A 19,610-nucleotide genomic window follows, 5' to 3' on the forward strand; every position below is an offset into this window, starting at 1 on the left:
CCCTCGCTTCTCTCCTCCTCGACGTGGTTGGTTAACCCAGGTATAATTGAAAAGTGCACACATCTGGGCAGCTGTCTGGAGGACTGGTAATCTTTCATAATACCCAGACGTCTCCATGTGGAGATAATGAAGACGCTGCCGCGCCTCAAAAGAAGCAGGGGAGTGCTAACGCTAGCTGCTGCTTCACGTTGGCTATGCTAACGCCTCCTCAAAAGAAGCAGGGGAGTGCTAACGCTAGCTGCTGCTTCACGTTGGCTAAGCTAACGCCTCCTCAAAAGTAGTAAGGGAGCACTAACGCTAGCTGTTGGTTCACGTTGGCACAATGCTAATCCTGCTAAAGAGAAAAGAGAAAGAAAACCCCCTGAATTGTTCCTCCTACAAATACTCTGCAGATGTTTATTTGTGTACCACATTTAGCGAATGTCTTTTAAATAGTTTTCTCTCCATCAGTCTTCATAGTGAATGAACAGGAGCTGGAGAGAAAGCTGCTGGCCTAATGTAAAGGTGGGAAGGACTAAGAAGAGAGAGAAGAGAGAGAAAGGCCATTCACATGGGCACTTTCATTGTTATTGTTGATGTTGAGTCTGCGTCCCAAATGCCACCTGTTTCTCTATGTAGTGCTTTTGGCCAGATCCTGGGCAAAAGTAGGCACTACATAGGGAATAGGGTGCTATTTGGGACTCAGACTAGGATAACCATACACTAGCTAAATTAGCAGATGACTGGCTTTTTGGCAGCGGCCTCGGGTGGGTGAGAGCCCAACGTTGGGATTGTGTACAGCATGGCATGAATAATAACACCTATAAGTATTGGGAGTGGGGCATGCAGGCCACCATGAAATTACAGGGCTGAGGGACCCACTGAGGCCTAACACACACTAAACCCCTGCTCACAGTACAGAGGGGGACACACTTACAGTACGGGGGGGGGGGCACTTACAGTGTACATGGGCTATTACACCTTCACATCAAACCCGGACTCAATTACACACACACACACACACACACACACAAACAGACACGCCCACTCACCTACTTATACACAATACCTTTACCTAACCCTTCACACACACTGACATACACACACATCCTGTTGCACACACACACACACACACACACACACACACATACATACATACATACATACATACATACATACATACATACATACATACATATACACACACACACACACACAACCTATGCACAGATGTATAACTGATAGAGTAAAGGGTACTTAGGGGAATTAGGAACATGTGTTCAGTGTTATGCCAAATGAACATCATGTAAAGCTGTTGATGCCGCAGTAACATGTTACCATGTATGTGACTGTCTGAGATTAAACCTGACTTGGCTGCATGGAGCAAGACTGTGTTAGGCTGCTGAGCTAAAGGCGTTAGGTCGTTGAGCTGATACAAGTCTTCAGGCACGTCTGTGTATTTTGTCCTTTAGGAAACACCACACTAATGGATAGGGATGGAGTGCCTCATTAGGCAGCCATCTTGTTCAGGCAGTGTCAGAGAGAGAGAGGCCGAGGGGCCCTGCAGGGAGGGGGTAGTGAGCTAGTGATAGCAGCCTAGCAGGCATCAAGGTAACATTTAGGTGCTCTAATTAGGACAGATTCATTGTCAGCCACACTTTACCGTGATTGATGAACGATTCACCCCTTTTGTTAGAGAGAGAGCGAGCAAGAGAGAGAGAGGGGAGAGAGAGGAGGGATAGGAAGACAGGAGCAACACAAAGGGAAAGAGAGAGAGCAGGAGTGACAGAGAGAAGAGAGAGGGAACGGAGACGAAGACCGGAGCGACAGAGAGAGGCAGCGAAGAAGGGTAAAAGAAGACAAGAGTGACAGAGAGAGGAAGGGAGACGACAATTTTCTCTTCCTGTCTTTGGGGGAGGAGATGTCTGTTGGCCTGTTGAATTAAACATGGAGTCAGTCCTTCATTAGGAAACCAGACAGAAGGACAGGAGCAGACAGACTGTCTCTGTAGACACCTCCATTAACACACAGTCCTTCATTAGGAAACCAGACAGAAGGACAGGAGCAGACAGACTGTCTCTGTAGACACCTCAATTAACACACAGTCCTTCATTAGGAAGCCAGACAGAAGGACAGGAGCAGACAAGACTGTCTCTGTAGACACCTCCATTAACACACAGTCCTTCATTAGGAAACCAGACAGAAGGACAGGAGCAGACAGACTGTCTCTGTAGACACCTCCATTAACACACAGTCCTTCATTAGGAAGCCAGACAGAAGGACAGGAGCAGACAGACTGTCTCTGTAGACACCTCAATTAACACACAGTCCTTCATTAGGAAACCAGACAGAAGGACAGGAGCAGACAGACTGTCTCTGTAGACACCTCAATTAACACACAGTCCTTCATTAGGAAACCAGACAGAAGGACAGGAGCAGACAGACTGTCTCTGTAGACACCTCCATTAACACACAGTCCTTCATTAGGAAACCAGACAGAAGGACAGGAGCAGACAGACTGTCTCTGTAGACACCTCCATTAACACACAGTCCTTCATTAGGAAACCAGACAGAAGGACAGGAGCAGACAGACTGTCTCTGTAGACACCTCAATTAACACACAGTCCTTCATTAGGAAACCAGACAGAAGGACAGGAGCAGACAGACTGTCTCTGTAGACACCTCAATTAACACACAGTCCTTCATTAGGAAACCAGACAGAAGGACAGGAGCAGACAGACTGTCTCTGTAGACACCTCCATTAACACACAGTCCTTCATTAGGAAACCAGACAGAAGGACAGAAGCAGACAGACTGTCTCTGTAGACACCTCCATTAACACACAGTCCTTCATTAGGAAGCCAGACAGAAGGACAGGAGCAGACAGACTAGAGTCAGTACATCTCTGATATAGTAGATATATAATTCAGATTAGAGATTCTAGTCAGTACATCTCTGATATAGTAGATATATAATTCAGACTAGAGATACTAGTCAGTACATCTCTGATATAGTAGATATATAATTCAGACTAGAGATACTAATCAGTACATCTCTGATATAGTAGATATATAATTCAGACTAGAGATACTAGTCAGTACATCTCTGATATAGTAGATATATAATTCAGACTAGAGATACTAGTCAGTACATCTCTGATATAGTAGATATATAATTCAGACTAGAGATACTAGTCAGTACATCTCTGATATAGTAGATATATAATTCAGACTAGAGATTCTAGTCAGTACATCTCTGATATAGTAGATATATAATTCAGATTAGAGATACTAATCAGTACATCTCTGATATAGTAGATATATAATTCAGACTAGAGATACTAGTCAGTACATCTCTGATATAGTAGATATATAATTCAGACTAGAGATACTAGTCAGTACATCTCTGATATAGTAGATATATAATTCAGACTAGAGATCCTAGAGTCAGTACATCTTTGATATAGTAGATATAGACATAAAATCAGTCAGCCCCTCCCATTGGTTGAGGTGCTCTGGGGTGTAATCATTAGTGCACACCTTTGCAAACAATTAAAAAAATGTTTTGCAACGGAAAACATTTCACAACAAAAACAAGAGTTTCTGTGTGACGAATTCAGATAGGTCTCTCCCCGTTATGTTCCATGTGCTTCTTTTTGGTTCCGTTTGGTTCTGTTTGTTTGCTAGTGAATACATCCCAGGTAATCTAATATGTTGGTGTGGTCCAACCCTGCTCATAGTGTTTTTCTCTGTATCCTCCCTCCCTCCAGCTGATCACCAGATAGTTCAGCTCTACCTCAAGTCCAAGGAGACAGGCCTGGTCTTCGCCAACACCAGCTTTGTCTTCTACAACTGCAGCGTCCACAAGTCGTAAGTCTACATGTCTAGTCTCAATTACAGTCAGAATTACCCGCTTATTACATTTTTTTTAAAGGAAGTGTTGAAAATGTCATTATAAACTGTAACATATCATTGATGTTTGATACCCATAACTAAAGAATATTAAAGTAATGTCATAGTCTCTCTCCTCTCTCCTGTTCCTCACTCTCTCTCCTCTCTCCTGTTCCTCACTCTCTCTCCTCTCTCCTGTTCCTCACTCTCTCCCCTCTCTCCTCTCTCCTGTTCCTCACTCTCTCTCCTCTCTCCTGTTCTTCACTCTCCTTCTCCTCTCTCCTTCTACTCTCTCCTCTCTCCTACTCCTCTCTCCTCTCTCCTACTCCTCTCTCCTCTCTCCTACTCCTCTCTCCTCTCTCCTACTCCTCTCTCCTTCTCCTCTCTCCTACTTCTTCTCCTCTCTCCTCCTCTCACTTCCTCCTTCTCCTCTCTCCTTCCCCTCTCTCCTCTCTCATACTCCTCTCTCCTTCTACTCTCTCCTTCTCCTCTCTCAGGTGTTTGTCGTGTGTGAGAAGCCCCTACCAGTGCCACTGGTGTAAATACAGACATGACTGCACCCACGACCCACGCACCTGCTCCTTCCAGGAGGGACGCGTCAAGAAGCCAGAGGTAATTTCAGAGGTCAAGGGTCAAGTGTAAACATGAGTTGATTATGATTATTATGGTCTCATTGGCTATTGAGATTCAGGATGTAGCGTCCTCATTGGTTCACTTGTGAATATCTTTAATAATACAGTCTGTGAGTGATCATATCATTATAAACCAGCAAACATACAGTATTTATGATAGGGTCATACTGACTGTATATCCTGCATCATATAAAGCAAAGGAGTCAGCTACAGTACCATACTTAATCTGATATATCTGGCTCAGGCTTTCTATGCTTATCCTCCACGCCCAACAAGATGATTACAGACCCACCAAATCTAATAAAAATGAAACATTTCCTTTTCCCAGCCCTATTCCCAATGACAGCTTATTTCATGTGAATTATCAATAGTATTGGCACTGGCCTTTTCCCTTTGAAGCAGGACTCACTGTAATTAGACATCTTTACTGTGTAGCTTGATGAGCTACTAAACAGACCTGGATTCTCTCCCTGGCACCACACCGGCCTTGAGGGTGTGTGTGTGTATGTGTGTGTGTTTGGGAGTGTGTGTATGTGTGTGTATGTGTGTGTATGTGTATGTGTGTCTGTGTGTCTGTCTGTCTGTCTGTCTGTCTGTCTGTCTGTCTGTGGGTTGTGTGGTGTTGATGGAAGGAATGGCAGTAGGGCAGCATGGGGAGGAACTGTGTAGTTAATCTGGCCCTCAGGGCATCCATGATGAAGATCCCTGTCTGTCTGTCTGTCTGTCTGTCTGTCTGTCTGTCTGTCTGTCTGTCTGTCTGTGTGTGTGTGTGGGTTGTGTGGTGTTGATGGAAGGAATGGCAGTAGGGCAGCATGGGGAGGAACTGTGTAGTTAATCTGGCCCTCAGGGCATCCATGATGAAGATCCCTGTCTGTCTGTCTGTCTGTCTGTCTGTCTGTCTGTCTGTCTGTCTGTGTGTGTGGGTTGTGTGGTGTTGATGGAAGGAATGGCAGTAGGGCAGCATGGGGAGGAACTGTGTAGTTAATCTGGCCCTCAGGGCATCCATGATGAAGATCCCTGTCTGTCTGTCTGTCTGTCTGTCTGTCTGTCTGTCTGTCTGTCTGTCTGTCTGTCTGTCTGTCTGTCTGTGTGTGTGGGTTGTGTGGTGTTGATGGAAGGAATGGCAGTAGGGCAGCATGGGGAGGAACTGTGTAGTTAATCTGGCCCTCAGGGCATCCATGATGAAGATCCCTGTCTTGATGTCTGTTGCCAGGCGCTCCACGGCAAGCAGCAACAAGCTCAGGGAGGGTTTTCCTCTTTTGATGAGTTTTATGCTCCATGATTTAGAATCCCACATTAGAACACCATCTCTGCCCCGAGCGATTCAAGCACATGTAACATGTATAAACGTAGCTGGAATAGAAAAATAATAATTAGATATTCATTATCTCTTTGAACTGCTCCGAGAGTAGGTGAAACTGAGCTTGGCGTTTCAGGATCCAATTAACACTTGTGTTGGTGGTCAATATTGACCCAGGGATAATAGTAGGATTCTTCTCATTGTGTTGACTGACAAAAAACCCAGCCCCCAAATAAAGCTGGGGGGATTTAGCATTAGCACGTTAATGACATCTCTCCCCAACATGTTTTTGTTTGACTGTTGTTTTAAAAAGCAGGTGTTTCTGTCCGCCTAACGAGCTTAATTTGGATTTAATTAACCTCGGGATTGGGGGTCGGGGATTGTTGCTACGTTCAACGTCACTGCGAATTAATGGATTTGCCTCGCATGCGCGGGTGCACTCGCACATAGACACATAAACGTACGCGCACACACACACACATGCACACACACTCACATGCACACACACACACATGCACACACACACTCCCCCAACCCTCCACCACTCCAAGCAGAAGACAATGACATGTCAACTTTGCTCAGACAAGTGGGATGGCCCCTCGCGGCGACCCTGGGATAGATGCATTTCACTGTATTATTCCAATGAAGGGATTTCAGGAAGTCCATCTGGGTAATCCGCTGATGTTTTGTAATGAGCGGCGTGATGCAGAGGTCTCCCGCTGACTGAGCCGCCTGTTAGTATGCACAAAGATAAATCACTGAAGCTAGCTAGGCCGGAGGTCACGCCGGGCTTTGTTGTCATTGGGTAACCGATGGGAGTGGCCAGGCAGAAGCTGCTCAGACTATAACGTGATGTTGCATTGCCCAGCGAACTCTGTTTTTCTGCTCATGCTGTTGACATGGAAAACAATGTCAATCCAAAATGGCCGCAGACAGCCCCACGTAAAAACTCACTCATCTAAAGCATGAACACGCTCCCCACTCCCAGATATGTTGTTTGTTATGTGAATAAACACTATTTGTGTGAATCCATAGATACTAGTTTATGTTCAGATTCACTAAAGCTTTATTTTCCCAACATTGGGCCATTTTATCTACTGTATGTCTTCTGGGGTTGTCTGAGGTGAACGAGGGGGCATCAAATCCTTTTCTCCCTCCATCCCTCCTGTCTTCTCCCTGTCTGCCTGTGGCGTCGTACTACAACACCACACGTCTTCACATCAGAGGACCCTCTACCCACTACCTCCCTGGGGGACATGGAAACCCATGAAATATGTGTTCATGATATTAAAACCTATCAAAGCCCTCCAGGTTGATTTCCTGGCCAAACGGGCCCCTAACGAGCTGGATCAGAGCAGGAGTTTGTCAGCATCTATCTGATGAATTGGATGGAACTATTAAGAGATGTTCATTGACACATGTAATTGGCACTAGTTCCAACGGCATTGGCAGTCCCAACTGTAACCAGACCACAACCATGTCAATGTGAAAATAACCAATGTTAGAAGTGAAGTGTGGATATTAACACATGTTAAATACTAAAGTGACGTGGGGATATTAACACATGTTAAATACTAAAGTGACGTGGGGATATTAACACATGTTAAATACTAAAGTGACGTGGGGATATTAACACATGTTAAATACTAAAAGTGATGTTGGGATATTAAGAAATACTGAAAGTGACGTGGGGATATTAACACATGTTAAATACTAAAGTGAAGTGTGGATATTAACACATGTTAAATACTAAAGTGACGTGGGGATATTAACACATGTTAAATACTAAAAGTGACGTGGGGATATTAACACATGTTAAATACTAAAAGTGAAGTGGGGATATTAACACATGTTAAATACTAAAAGTGATGTTGGGATATTAAGAAATACTGAAAGTGACGTGGGGATATTAACACATGTTAAATACTAAAGTGAAGTGTGGATATTAACACATGTTAAATACTAAAGTGACGTGGGGATATTAACACATGTTAAATACTAAAGTGAAGTGTGGATATTAACACATGTTAAATACTAAAGTGACGTGGGGATATTAACACATGTTAAATACTAAAGTGACGTGGGGATATTAACACATGTTAAATACTAAAAGTGATGTTGTGATATTAACACATGTTAAATACTAAAGTGACGTGGGGATATTAACACATGTTAAATACTAAAGTGACGTGGGGATATAAACACATGTTAAATACTAAAGTGACGTGGGGATATTAAGAAATACTGAAAGTGACGTAGGGATATTAACACATGTTAAATACTAAAGTGACGTGGGGATATTAACACATGTTAAATACTAAAAGTGACGTGGGGATATTAACACATGTTAAATACTAAAGTGAAGTGTGGATATTAACACATGTTAAATACTAAAGTGACGTGGGGATATTAACACATGTTAAATACTAAAGTGACGTGGGGATATTAACACATGTTAAATACTAAAGTGACGTGGGGATATTAACACATGTTAAATACTAAAGTGACGTGGGGATATTAACACATGTTAAATACTAAAGTGACGTGGGGATATTAACACATGTTAAATACTAAAAGTGACGTGGGGATAATAACACATGTTAAATACGAAAAGCTCAAACAAAAGAACAAGGGGACTGACCAATATTGTCAGGATGAATGGCAGGGAGAATAGGCATCAAAATAGTATCAAATAGCACTGAAACAGAGACTTGGCTCCAGAACGAACAGAGACAGAGCCAGGGAGAGAGAGAGAGGGAGGGAGACACCTAGAAAGAGCCAGGAGAGGGAGGGAGACAGAAAAAGCCAGGGAGAGAGAAGAGCGATGGGAGTGTAAGGGAGGGAGGAGGGGGGGGAGGGAGATAGAGACACCTAGAGAGAGCCAGGGACAGAGATGGAGAAGAAGGAATGGAGTGTGAGGGAGAGAGAGAGAGAGAGAGAGAGAGAGAGAGAGAGAGAGAGAGAGAGAGAGAGAGAGAGAGAGAGAGAGAGAGAGAGAGAGAGAGAGAGAGAGAGAGAGAGAGAGAGAGAGAGAGAGAGAGAGAGAGAGAGAGAGAGAGAGAGATAGTCTTTGCGCAGGGCTGTGAGATGGAGGATGAAACAAAAGCCTGTTGGAGGGAGGCCTGGCAAATCGCCCACCAGGTCTGTGTGTCTCAGTCTGACAGGGAGCTAAAGATTCTCCTCACCTCCACACACACACACACACACACACACACACACACACACACACACACACACACACACACACACACACACACACACACACACACACACACACACACACACCACACACACATACACAATCTCTCTCTCTCTCTCATTCTTTTCTCTCTCACCCCTCGCTCTGTCACTTTTTCTCTCTGTCTCTGCCAGATCACTGCAGCCTCTGCCAATAGTTTCCACATTCTACTCCACGCCTTTTCCCACTCTGTGTCCTGCTCTTTCCCTCTGTCATTTTCTCTCTCTCTCTATCCTCTACAACTCACCCATGCTGCTAATTATCCATTCTAAGTGGGTCCCAGGGATTAGAAATCTCTCAGTAGAGAGAGGGAGGAAAGAGGGGGAGAGAGACAGAGAGAAGGGAGAGAGCGAGAGAATGACAGAGAGGATTTTTACTGAACACTGAGATACAGTGTGATGACAACACAGTGTCTTCATAAGAAGAGAGCATTGCTTCCCAGGTGCACTGCTGCTTGGTGGGAAATGTAGCTATGTGAGTAGCTATGGGAGTGTCTGATTGATTGATGGGAAAGTCACTGTGTGTGTGTGTGTGTGTGTGTGTGTGTGTGTGTGTGTGTGTGTGTGTGTGTGTGTGTGTGTGTGTGTGTGTGTGTGTGTGCGTGCGTGCGTGCGTGCGTGCGTGCGTGCGTGCGTGCGTGCGTGCGTGCGTGCGAGAGAGAGAGAGAGAGAGAGTGAGAGAGAGAGAGAGAGAGAGAGAGAGACTAGGTGAAGGGGGCATTCAGTATCTCACCTCTGTACCCAAGGCAGAGTGATGTACCTTGAAGTGCCACCCCTTCCCTCCTTTCTGATGATCTTCAGTGATTGGCTGAAGGGTTAGGCTAGGTGATCAACAATAGAAAGGTTAATTTCAGGCCTTTCTCTCTCTCTCCTTCCTTCCTCTGTAAGGTCTTAATAGTCTGTCCTGACAAAAACAGCTCTTGCGGAACAGAATGGCATCTCTGAAGACTCCATATTAAGAGCCCCTTCAGTTATTCTGTTGTTCTGCTTGGAGTCAGTCACTCTCCACAGAAAGCTGCCAGCAGCTGCCTACTGAGCATCTCTCAACACATCACACAGCCAGGGTGGCAGGAGAGGATATAGGAGGGGCCTGGGAACACCCACACGCAAAGCAGCAGAGAGGGTGTGTGTGTGTGTGTGTGTGTGTGTGTGTGTATATGTATCTGTCTGTCTTCCTGTGTGTGTGTGTGTGTGTGTGTGTGTGTGTGTGTGTGTGTGTGTGTGTGTGTGTGTGTGTGTGTGTGTGTGTGTGTGTGTGTGTGTGTGTGTATGAGTCGCTGTAAGTGTGGGAGACAAGCAAAGGAGAGGGTGGGGGGCAGTTTATTTTTGTCCTCATCATTATTTATCACTGGGAGCGGGGGAGGGGGGAATAAACACGTACACATTATATCAGCTTAATGGCGTTATAAATCTGAGGCTGGGACCCAAGCCGGGACATATGACAGGTGTCATCAAGCCCACTGAGAGGCACTTGGCCTCGAGTACACCTTGAGTGATGGGTGTTGGTGTTGGGGGGGGGGGGTTATTGAGATGATGACATGCTCACTCCAGGGGGATTTACTGGGGGGGGTCACACCAGGCCGGACCCTCAGTGAGAAACAAGAGGAGTGGGGGGGGGGGGGGGTGATTGCAGCGATGACGTCACCGCTGTTGTGGTTAACTGTAATGAAGAAGAGGTTTTTGGTCAAGTATGTGTCACAATCGCCTGGAGTGGTGAGTGCAGAGAGCATTGGGCAGAGGGCAGAGAGCAGAGGGCAGAGGGCAGAGAGCATTGGGCAGAGAGCAGAGGGCAGAGAGCAGAGGGCAGAGGGCAGAGGGCAGATGGCAGAGGGCAGATGGCAGAGGGCAGAGGGCAGAGAGCAGAGGGCAGAGAGCAGAGAGCAGAGGGCAGAGTGCAGAGGGCAGAGTGCAGAGGGCAGAGAGCAGAGGGGAGGCAGAGAGCAGAGAGCAGAGGATACTGGGGAAATTGTCTTTATTTGGTGAAGTGTGATTTGTGGTGAGGTGTGATTTGTGGTGTTGTGGTGAGGTGTTATTTGTGGTGAGGTGTGATTTGTGGTGTGGTGTGATTGTGGTGAGGTGTGATTTGTGGTGAGGTGTGATTTATGGTGTGATTTGTGGTGTGGTGTGATTTGTGGTGTGGTGTGATTTGTGGTGTGGTGTGATTTGTGGTGTGGTGTGATTTGTGGTGAGGTGTGATTTGTGGTGAGGTGTGATTTGTGGTGTGGTGTTGTGGTGTGATTTGTGGTGATTTGTGTGTGATTTGTGGTGAGGGTGTGATTTGTGGTGAGGTGTGATTTGTGGTGAGGTGTGATTTGTGGTGTGGTGTGATTTGTGGTGAGGTGTGATTTGTGGTGTGGTGTGATTTGTGGTGTGGTGTGATTTGTGGTGAGGTGTGATTTGTGGTGTGGTGTGATTTGTGGTGTGGTGTGATTTGTGGTGATGTGTGATTTGTGGTGTGGTGTGATTTGTGGTGAGGTGTGATTTGTGGTGTGGTGTGATTTGTGGTGTGGTGTGATTTGTGGTGTGGTGTGATTTGTGGTGAGGTGTGATTTGTGGTGTGGTGTGATTTGTGGTGTGGTGTGATTTGTGGTGTGGTGTGATTTGTGGTGTGGTGTGATTTGTGGTGTGGTGTGATTTGTGGTGAGGTGTGATTTGTGGTGAGGTGTGATTTGTGGTGTGGCGTGATTTGTGGTGTAGTGTGATTTTTGTGGTGTGGTGTGATTTGTGGTGAGGTGTGATTTGTGGTGTGGTGTGATTTGTGGTGTGGTGTGATTTGTAGTGATGTGTGATTTGTGGTGTGGTGTGATTTGTGGTGAGTGTGATTTGTGGTGTGGTGTGATTTGTGGTGTGGTGTGATTTGTGGTGTGGTGTGATTTGTGGTGAGGTGTGATTTGTGGTGTGGTGTGATTTGTGGTGTGGTGTGATTTGTGGTGTGGTGTGATTTGTGGTGTGATTTGTGGTGTGATTTGTGGTGAGGTGTGATTTGTGGTGAGGTGTGATTTGTGGTGTGGTGTGATTTGTGGTGTAGTGTGATTTGTGGTGTGGTGTGATTTGTGGTGATTTGTGTGTGATTTGTGGTGTGGTGTGATTTGTGGTGTGGTGTGATTTGTGATTTGTGATTTGTGGTGGTGTGATTTGTGGTGAGGTGTGATTTGTGGTGTGGTGTGATTTGTGGTGAGGTGTGATTTGTGGTGAGGTGTGATTTGTGGTGAGGTGTGATTTGTGGTGAGGTGTGATTTGTGGTGAGGTGTGATTTGTGGTGTGGTGTGATTTGTGGTGTGATTTGTGGTGTGGTGTGATTTGTGGTGAGGTGTGATTTGTGGTCTGGTGTGATTTGTGGTGAGGTGTGATTTGTGGTGTGGTGTGATTTGTGGTGAGGTGTGATTTGTGGTGTGGTGTGATTTGTGGTGAGGTGTGATTTGTGGTGTGGTGTGATTTGTGGTGTGGTGTGATTTGTGGTGTGGTGTGATTTGTGGTGAGGTGTGATTTGTGGTGAGGTGTGATTTGTGGTGTGGTGTGATTTGTGGTGTGGTGTGATTTGTGGTGTGGTGTGATTTGTGGTGTGGTGTGATTTGTGGTGTGGTGTGATTTGTGGTGTGGTGTGATTTGTGGTGAGGTGTGATTTGTGGTGTGGTGTGATTTGTGGTGTGATTTGTGGTGATTTGTGGTGTGATTTGTGGTGTGGTGTGATTTGTGGTGATTTGTGGTGTGATTTGTGGTGAGGTGTGATTTGTGGTGTGGTGTGATTTGTGGTGTGGTGTGATTTGTGGTGTGGTGTGATTTGTGGTGATTTGTGTGTTTTGTGGTGTGGTGTGATTTGTGGTGAGGTGTGATTTGTGGTGTGGTGTGATTTGTGGTGAGGTGTGATTTGTGGTGAGGTGTGATTTGTGGTGTGGTGTGATTTGTGGTGAGGTGTGATTTGTGGTGAGGTGTGATTTGTGGTGAGGTGTGATTTGTGGTGTGGTGTGATTTGTGGTGAGGTGTGATTTGTGGTGAGGTGTGATTTGTGGTGTGATTTGTGGTGTGATTTGTGGTGATTTGGTGTGATTTGTGGTGTGGTGTGATTTGTGGTGAGGTGTGATTTGTGGTGAGGTGTGATTTGTGGTGTGGTGTGATTTGTGGTGTGGTGTGATTTGTGGTCTGGTGTGATTTGTGGTGTGGTGTGATTTGTGGTGTGGTGTGATTTGTGGTGTGGTGTGATTTGTGGTCTGGTGTGATTTGTGGTGTGGTGTGATTTGTGGTCTGGTGTGATTTGTGGTGTGGTGTGGTGTGATTTGTGGTGATTTGTGTGTGATTTGTGGTGTGGTGTGATTTGTGGTGAGGTGTGATTTGTGGTGAGGTGTGATTTGTGGTGAGGTGTGATTTGTGGTGTGGTGTGATTTGTGGTGTGGTGTGATTTGTGGTGAGGTGTGATTTGTGGTGTGGTGTGATTTGTGGTGTTGTGGTGAGGTGTTATTTGTGGTGAGGTGTGATTTGTGGTGAGGTGTGATTTGTGGTGTGGTGTGATTTGTGGTGTGGTGTGATTTGTGGTGAGGTGTGATTTGTGGTGAGGTGTGATTTGTGGTGAGGTGTGATTTGTGGTGAGGTGTGATTTGTGGTGAGGTGTGATTTGTGGTGAGGTGTGATTTGTGGTGTGGTGTGATTTGTGGTGTGATTTGTGGTGTGATTTGTGGTGTGGTGTGATTTGTGGTGAGGTGTGATTTGTGGTGAGGTGTGATTTGTGGTGTGGTGTGATTTGTGGTGTGGTGTGATTTGTGGTGAGGTGTGATTTGTGGTGTGGTGTGATTTGTGGTGTGGTGTGATTTGTGAGGTGTGATTTGTGGTGAGGTGTGATTTGTGGTGAGGTGTGATTTGTGGTGAGGTGTGATTTGTGGTGAGGTGTGATTTGTGGTGAGGTGTGATTTGTGGTGTGGTGTGATTGGTGGTGAGGTGTGATTTGTGGTGTGGTGTGATTTGTGGTGAGGTGTGATTTGTGGTGAGGTGTGATTTGTGGTGAGGTGTGATTTGTGGTGAGGTGTGATTTGTGGTGTGGTGTGATTTGTGGTGAGGTGTGATTGGTGGTGAGGTGTGATTTGTGGTGAGGTGTGATTTGTGGTGTGGTGTGATTTGTGGTGAGGTGTGATTTGTGGTGAGGTGTGATTGGTGGTGAGGTGTGATTTGTGGTGAGGTGTGATGATGTGTATCACATCATCCTCATCCTGACAAGTTAGTACTTCTACACTCTAACTTTACATTGGATGAAATCATGTTTTAAAGCTCTCCGTGTTATTGACTAGGTGTGAAGTCACTTTCCATTGGATGTTTTAAAAGCTCTCGGTAATGTTATTGTGAAATCATAACAGGAATACAGACAAAGACTTTATGTACATTGTATAAGTCCACAATTGTTCCGCTTGGACAGTCAACTTACTTCAGTGATTCATTCAAAATGATATCACAAATGATGTCAGACACTTCACAACCGATCGTACACTCCAGTTCACCTTGTTTCTGTCTGAAATGACACCGTATTCTCTATGTATAGTGCACTATAGTGTATATGACATAGCGTGCCATCCCAGACTTATCAGAAAATAGGGCTCCTCCATTTTCAACAGAAATTATTCATATCTCCTCAGTTTTGTAAAGCAAACATTATTTGTGCCACTCTGTAATTTATCTATAATGACTTTTTGAATAGTGTCGTGAAGTGTTTTATATGCAAGCCAGCCAGTCATTCAGTGGACCCCAATCAAGTGGTTTTTAATGAACTTCAAACAAGTGTTATCGGGCAATGTGGCGGCTCCGCTTCACTTCTCAACTCCAGGAACGAGAGAACACCTTATCTGCTCTCCCCTTCTTTTCTTCCTCTCTCTCTGTCTCTCTCGCTTTCTCTCTCGCTTCTCTGTCTCTCTCTCTTTCTCTGTCTCTCTCTCTTTCTCTGTCTCTTTCTCTCCCTCTCTCTCTTTCTCTGTCTCTCTCTCTTTCTCTGTCTCTCTTGCTTTCTCTCTCGCTTCTCTGTCTCTCTCTCTTTCTCTCTCTCTTTCTCTCCCTCTCTCTCTTTCTTTGTCTCTCTCTCTTTCTCTCCCTCTCTCTCTCCCTCTGTCTCTCTCTCTTTCTCTCCCTCTCTCTCTTTCTCTGTCTCTCTCTCTTTCTCTGTCTCTTTCTCTGTCTCTCTCTCTTTCTCTGTCTCTCTCTCTATTAGTTTTTTCTCTCTGTCTGCCATATTCTCATTCTCTCAATCTCTCCATATAATATCTCTTATTATCTCTGCCTCATTCTCTCTCTCTCATTCTATCTCTCCCAGTGTTCTCACTCTGTTCCTCTCTTTCTTTATCTGAGCCCACAGTTTAACAAAGTAAAATTGTCTCACCAGGAGATGGGAGTTGTATTTATGCACAGCACTGTAGACTCTACCCATCAACACAGAACTTCATCAGCACTGTAGACTCTACCCATCAACACAGAACTTCATCAGCACTGTAGACTCTACCCATCAACACAGACACAGAACTTCATCAGCACTGTAGACTCTACCCATCAACACAGAACTTCATCAGCACTGTAGACTCTACCCATCAACACAGAACTTCATCAGCACTGTAGACTCTACCCATCAACACAGAACGTCATCAGCACTGTAGACTCTACCCATCAACACAGACACATAACTTCATCAGCACTGTAGACTCTACCCATCAACACATAACTTCATCAGCACTGTAGACTCTACCCATCAACACAGACACAGAACTTCATCAGCACTGTAGACTCTACCCATCAACACATAACTTCATCAGCACTGTAGACTCTACCCATCAACACAGACACATAACTTCATCAGCACTGTAGACTCTACCCATCAACACAGAACTTCATCAGCACTGTAGACTCTACCCATCAACACATAACTTCATCAGCACTGTAGACTCTACCCATCAACACAGAACTTCATCAGCACTATAGACTCTACCCATCAACACAGAACTTCATCAGCACTGTAGACTCTACCCATCAACACATAACTTCATCAGCACTGTAGACTCTACCCATCAACACAGACACATAACTTCATCAGCACTGTAGACTCTACCCATCAACACAGAACTTCATCAGCACTATAGACTCTACCCATCAACACATAACTTCATCAGCACTGTAGACTCTACCCATCAACACAGAACTTCATCAGCACTGTAGACTCTACCCATCAACACATAACTTCATCAGCACTGTAGACTCTACCCATCAACACATAACTTCATCAGCACTGTAGACTCTACCCATCAACACAGAACTTCATCAGCACTGTAGACTCTACCCATCAACACAGAACTTCATCAGCACTGTAGACTCTACCCATCAACACAGACACAGAACTACATCAGCACTGTAGACTCTACCCATCAACACAGAACTTCATCAGCACTGTAGACTCTACCCATCAACACAGACACATAACTTCATCAGCACTGTAGACTCTACCCATCAACACAGAACTTCATCAGCACTGTAGACTCTACCCATCAACACAGAACGTCATCAGCACTGTAGACTCTACCCATCAACACAGACACATAACTTCATCAGCACTGTAGACTCTACCCATCAACACAGACACATAACTTCATCAGCACTGTAGACTCTACCCATCAACACAGAACTTCATCAGCACTGTAGACTCTACCCATCAACACAGACACATAACTTCATCAGCACTGTAGACTCTACCCATCAACACATAACTTCATCAGCACTGTAGACTCTACCCATCAACACAGACACATAACTTCATCAGCACTGTAGACTCTACCCATCAACACAGAACTTCATCAGCACTGTAGACTCTACCCATCAACACATAACTTCATCAGCACTGTAGACTCTACCCATCAACACATAACTTCATCAGCACTATAGACTCTACCCATCAACACAGGTACAGAACTTCATCAATACAAAGATATAACTACCCAACCACTAGAGGTAACCAACACTAACTCTACCAGATATAACTACCCAACCACTAGAGGTAACCAACACTAACTCTACCAGATATAACTACCCAACCATTAGAGGTAACCAACACTAACTCTACCAGATATAACTACCCAACCACTAGAGGTAACCAACACTAACTCTACCAGATATAACTACCCAACCACTAGAGGTAACCAACACTAACTCTACCAGATATAACTACCCAACCATTAGAGGTAACCAACACTAACTCTACCAGATATAACTACCCAACCACTAGAGGTAACCAACACTAACTCTACCAGATATAACTACCCAACCACTAGAGACAACCAACACTAACTCTACCAGATATAACTACCCAACCACTAGAGGTAACCAACACTAACTCTACCAGATATAACTACCCAACCACTAGAGGTAACCAACACTAACTCTACCAGATATAACTACCCAACCACACCCAACCATAGTCACCAAAAGACATTCATAATTCCTACCATTTATAATGTTGTTTCACAGTTAGATATGGTGTCTGTATTAACCTTGTGGATGTGAGGCATGACTTGGGCCTGTAGGTAGATTTCTACAGGGTTGAACTCTACTCGGACGTAGCTTCACTGTTGTCCTAGAATAGCCCATACGGTATGATGTTGACTTCAAAGTATAACCCAAAATATCATAACATAGTCAATACTTCTTGTTAACGTTTTCTCTCTCAACAACCACGAGTAAAGTAAATTATGCCAAATCCACAGTGTGAAACAAGTGTGTATTGGGAGTAACACACTGTTGACGTCTGGCTCCTGTCGTTTTGGTCCTCCTGACCAGCTCTCCCTGTGGCTTTTACAGGAGTGTCCCCAGCTGCTGCCCACCGAGCGCATCCTGGTGCCGGTCAACGTGGTGAAGCCCATCACCCTGCGAGCCAAGAACCTTCCCCAGCCACAGTCAGGACAGCGGGGCTATGAGTGTCTGCTCACCATCCAGGGCGTGGAACAGCGGGTGCCCGCGCTCCGCTTCAACAGCAGCTGTGTTCAGTGCCAGAACACCTCGGTGAGTATAGGGGGTGATGGTGTGTTTTGGGGGTGTAAACGGGATGAATAGGGAAGTTTATGTATGTGTATGTTTAGGTGTACACAATCAATGGAAATTGTGGATATAAAGCATGTTGGAAGGAATGTATTTGATATTTGCATTGACCTTTTAGTCACTAAGCGACATACAGTTAGTGCAATCATCTTAAAGCTAGGTGGTACAACCACATGCACTAAATATACAAAAGTATGTAGACATCCCAACAAATTAGTGAATTTTGCTATTTCAGCCAGACCTGTTGCTGACAGGTGTATAGAATCGAGCACACAACAATGCAATCTCCATAGACAAACATTGGCAGTAGAATGGCCTTACTGAAGAGCTCAACTTTCATCACCGTTATAGGACCTTTCCAACAAATCAGTTGCTGTGCTGTTATTGTGAAGTGGAAACGTCTAGGAGCAACAACAGCTCAGCCTCAAAGTGGTAGGCCACACCAGCTCACAGAATGGGACGGCCGAATGTTGAAATGCGTAGCTAGTAAAAATCGTCTGTCCTCCGTTGCAGCACTCACTCCCGAGTTCCAAACTGCCCCTGGAAGCAACGTCAGCACAATAACTGTTCGTCGGGAGCTTCATGAAATGGGTTTTCATGGCCGAGCATGAATCACACCATCTGCCAGTCCGATGGATTAATATAGATTTGGCGGACGCCAGGAGAACGCTATCTGTCGGAATGTATAGTGCCAACTGTAAAGTTTGGTGGAGGATAAATAATTGTCTGGGGCTGTTTTAGTTCCAGTGAAGGGAAATCTTAATGGTACAACATATAATGACATTCTAGACGAATTTGTGCTTCCAACTTTGTGGCAACAGTTTGAGGAAGGCCCTTTCCTGTTTCAGCATGACAATGCCCCGTGCACAAAGCGAGATCCATACGGAAATGGTTTGTCGAGATCGCTGTGGAAGAATTTGACTGGCCTGCACAGAGCCCTAACCTCAACCCCATCGAACACCTCTGTAATGAATTGGAACGCTGACTGCTAGCCAGACCTACTCGCCCAACATCAGTGCCCGATCTCACAAATGTTATTGTGGCTGAATGGAAGCAAGTCCCCACAGCAATGTTCCAACATCTAGTGGAAAGCCTTCCCAGAAGAGTGGAGGCTGTTATAGCAGTAAAGGAGGGACCAACTCCATATTAATGCCCATGATTTTGGAAGTAGATGTTGGAGGAGCAGATGTCCACATACATTCAGTCATGTAGTGTATCACAGTAGGTATAAACAAAGTCAAGTACGAGTGTTAGTTCACAAAATATATATATATATATCGGTAGGGAGGGGCAGTTGCTCTTGCTGCTGGTCTTGTAATGGATGTGAGCTTCGACTGGAAGCCAGTGGAGTGTGCTGAGAAGCGGGGTGACGTGGGAGAACATGGGAAGTTTGAACACCAGGCAGGCTGCAGTATTCTGGATAAATTGCAGGGGTTTGATGGCACAAGCGGAGAGCAAAGCCAACAGTTGCGGTAGTCCAGACGGGAGGTGACTCGTACTCTGTGAGGTAGGCTCGTACTCTAC

The 19,610-nt window shown here is 45.2% G+C and overlaps 1 protein-coding gene across 1 annotated transcript in view; it reads left to right on the top strand.

Annotated features, from left to right (window-relative positions):
* Window positions 1-19,610, top strand: part of LOC135515626 (plexin-A4-like) — a 448,288-nt gene that overhangs the window by 319,200 nt on the left and 109,478 nt on the right. Inside the window, 3 exon segments of the mRNA XM_064939255.1 lie at window positions 3,749-3,848; window positions 4,367-4,481; window positions 17,850-18,050. Of these exon segments, the coding sequence (XP_064795327.1) occupies window positions 3,749-3,848; window positions 4,367-4,481; window positions 17,850-18,050 (416 nt within the window).

The sequence above is a fragment of the Oncorhynchus masou genome, chromosome 27 (assembly GCF_036934945.1).
Source record: "Oncorhynchus masou masou isolate Uvic2021 chromosome 27, UVic_Omas_1.1, whole genome shotgun sequence".
Classification (NCBI taxonomy): domain Eukaryota; kingdom Metazoa; phylum Chordata; class Actinopteri; order Salmoniformes; family Salmonidae; genus Oncorhynchus; species Oncorhynchus masou.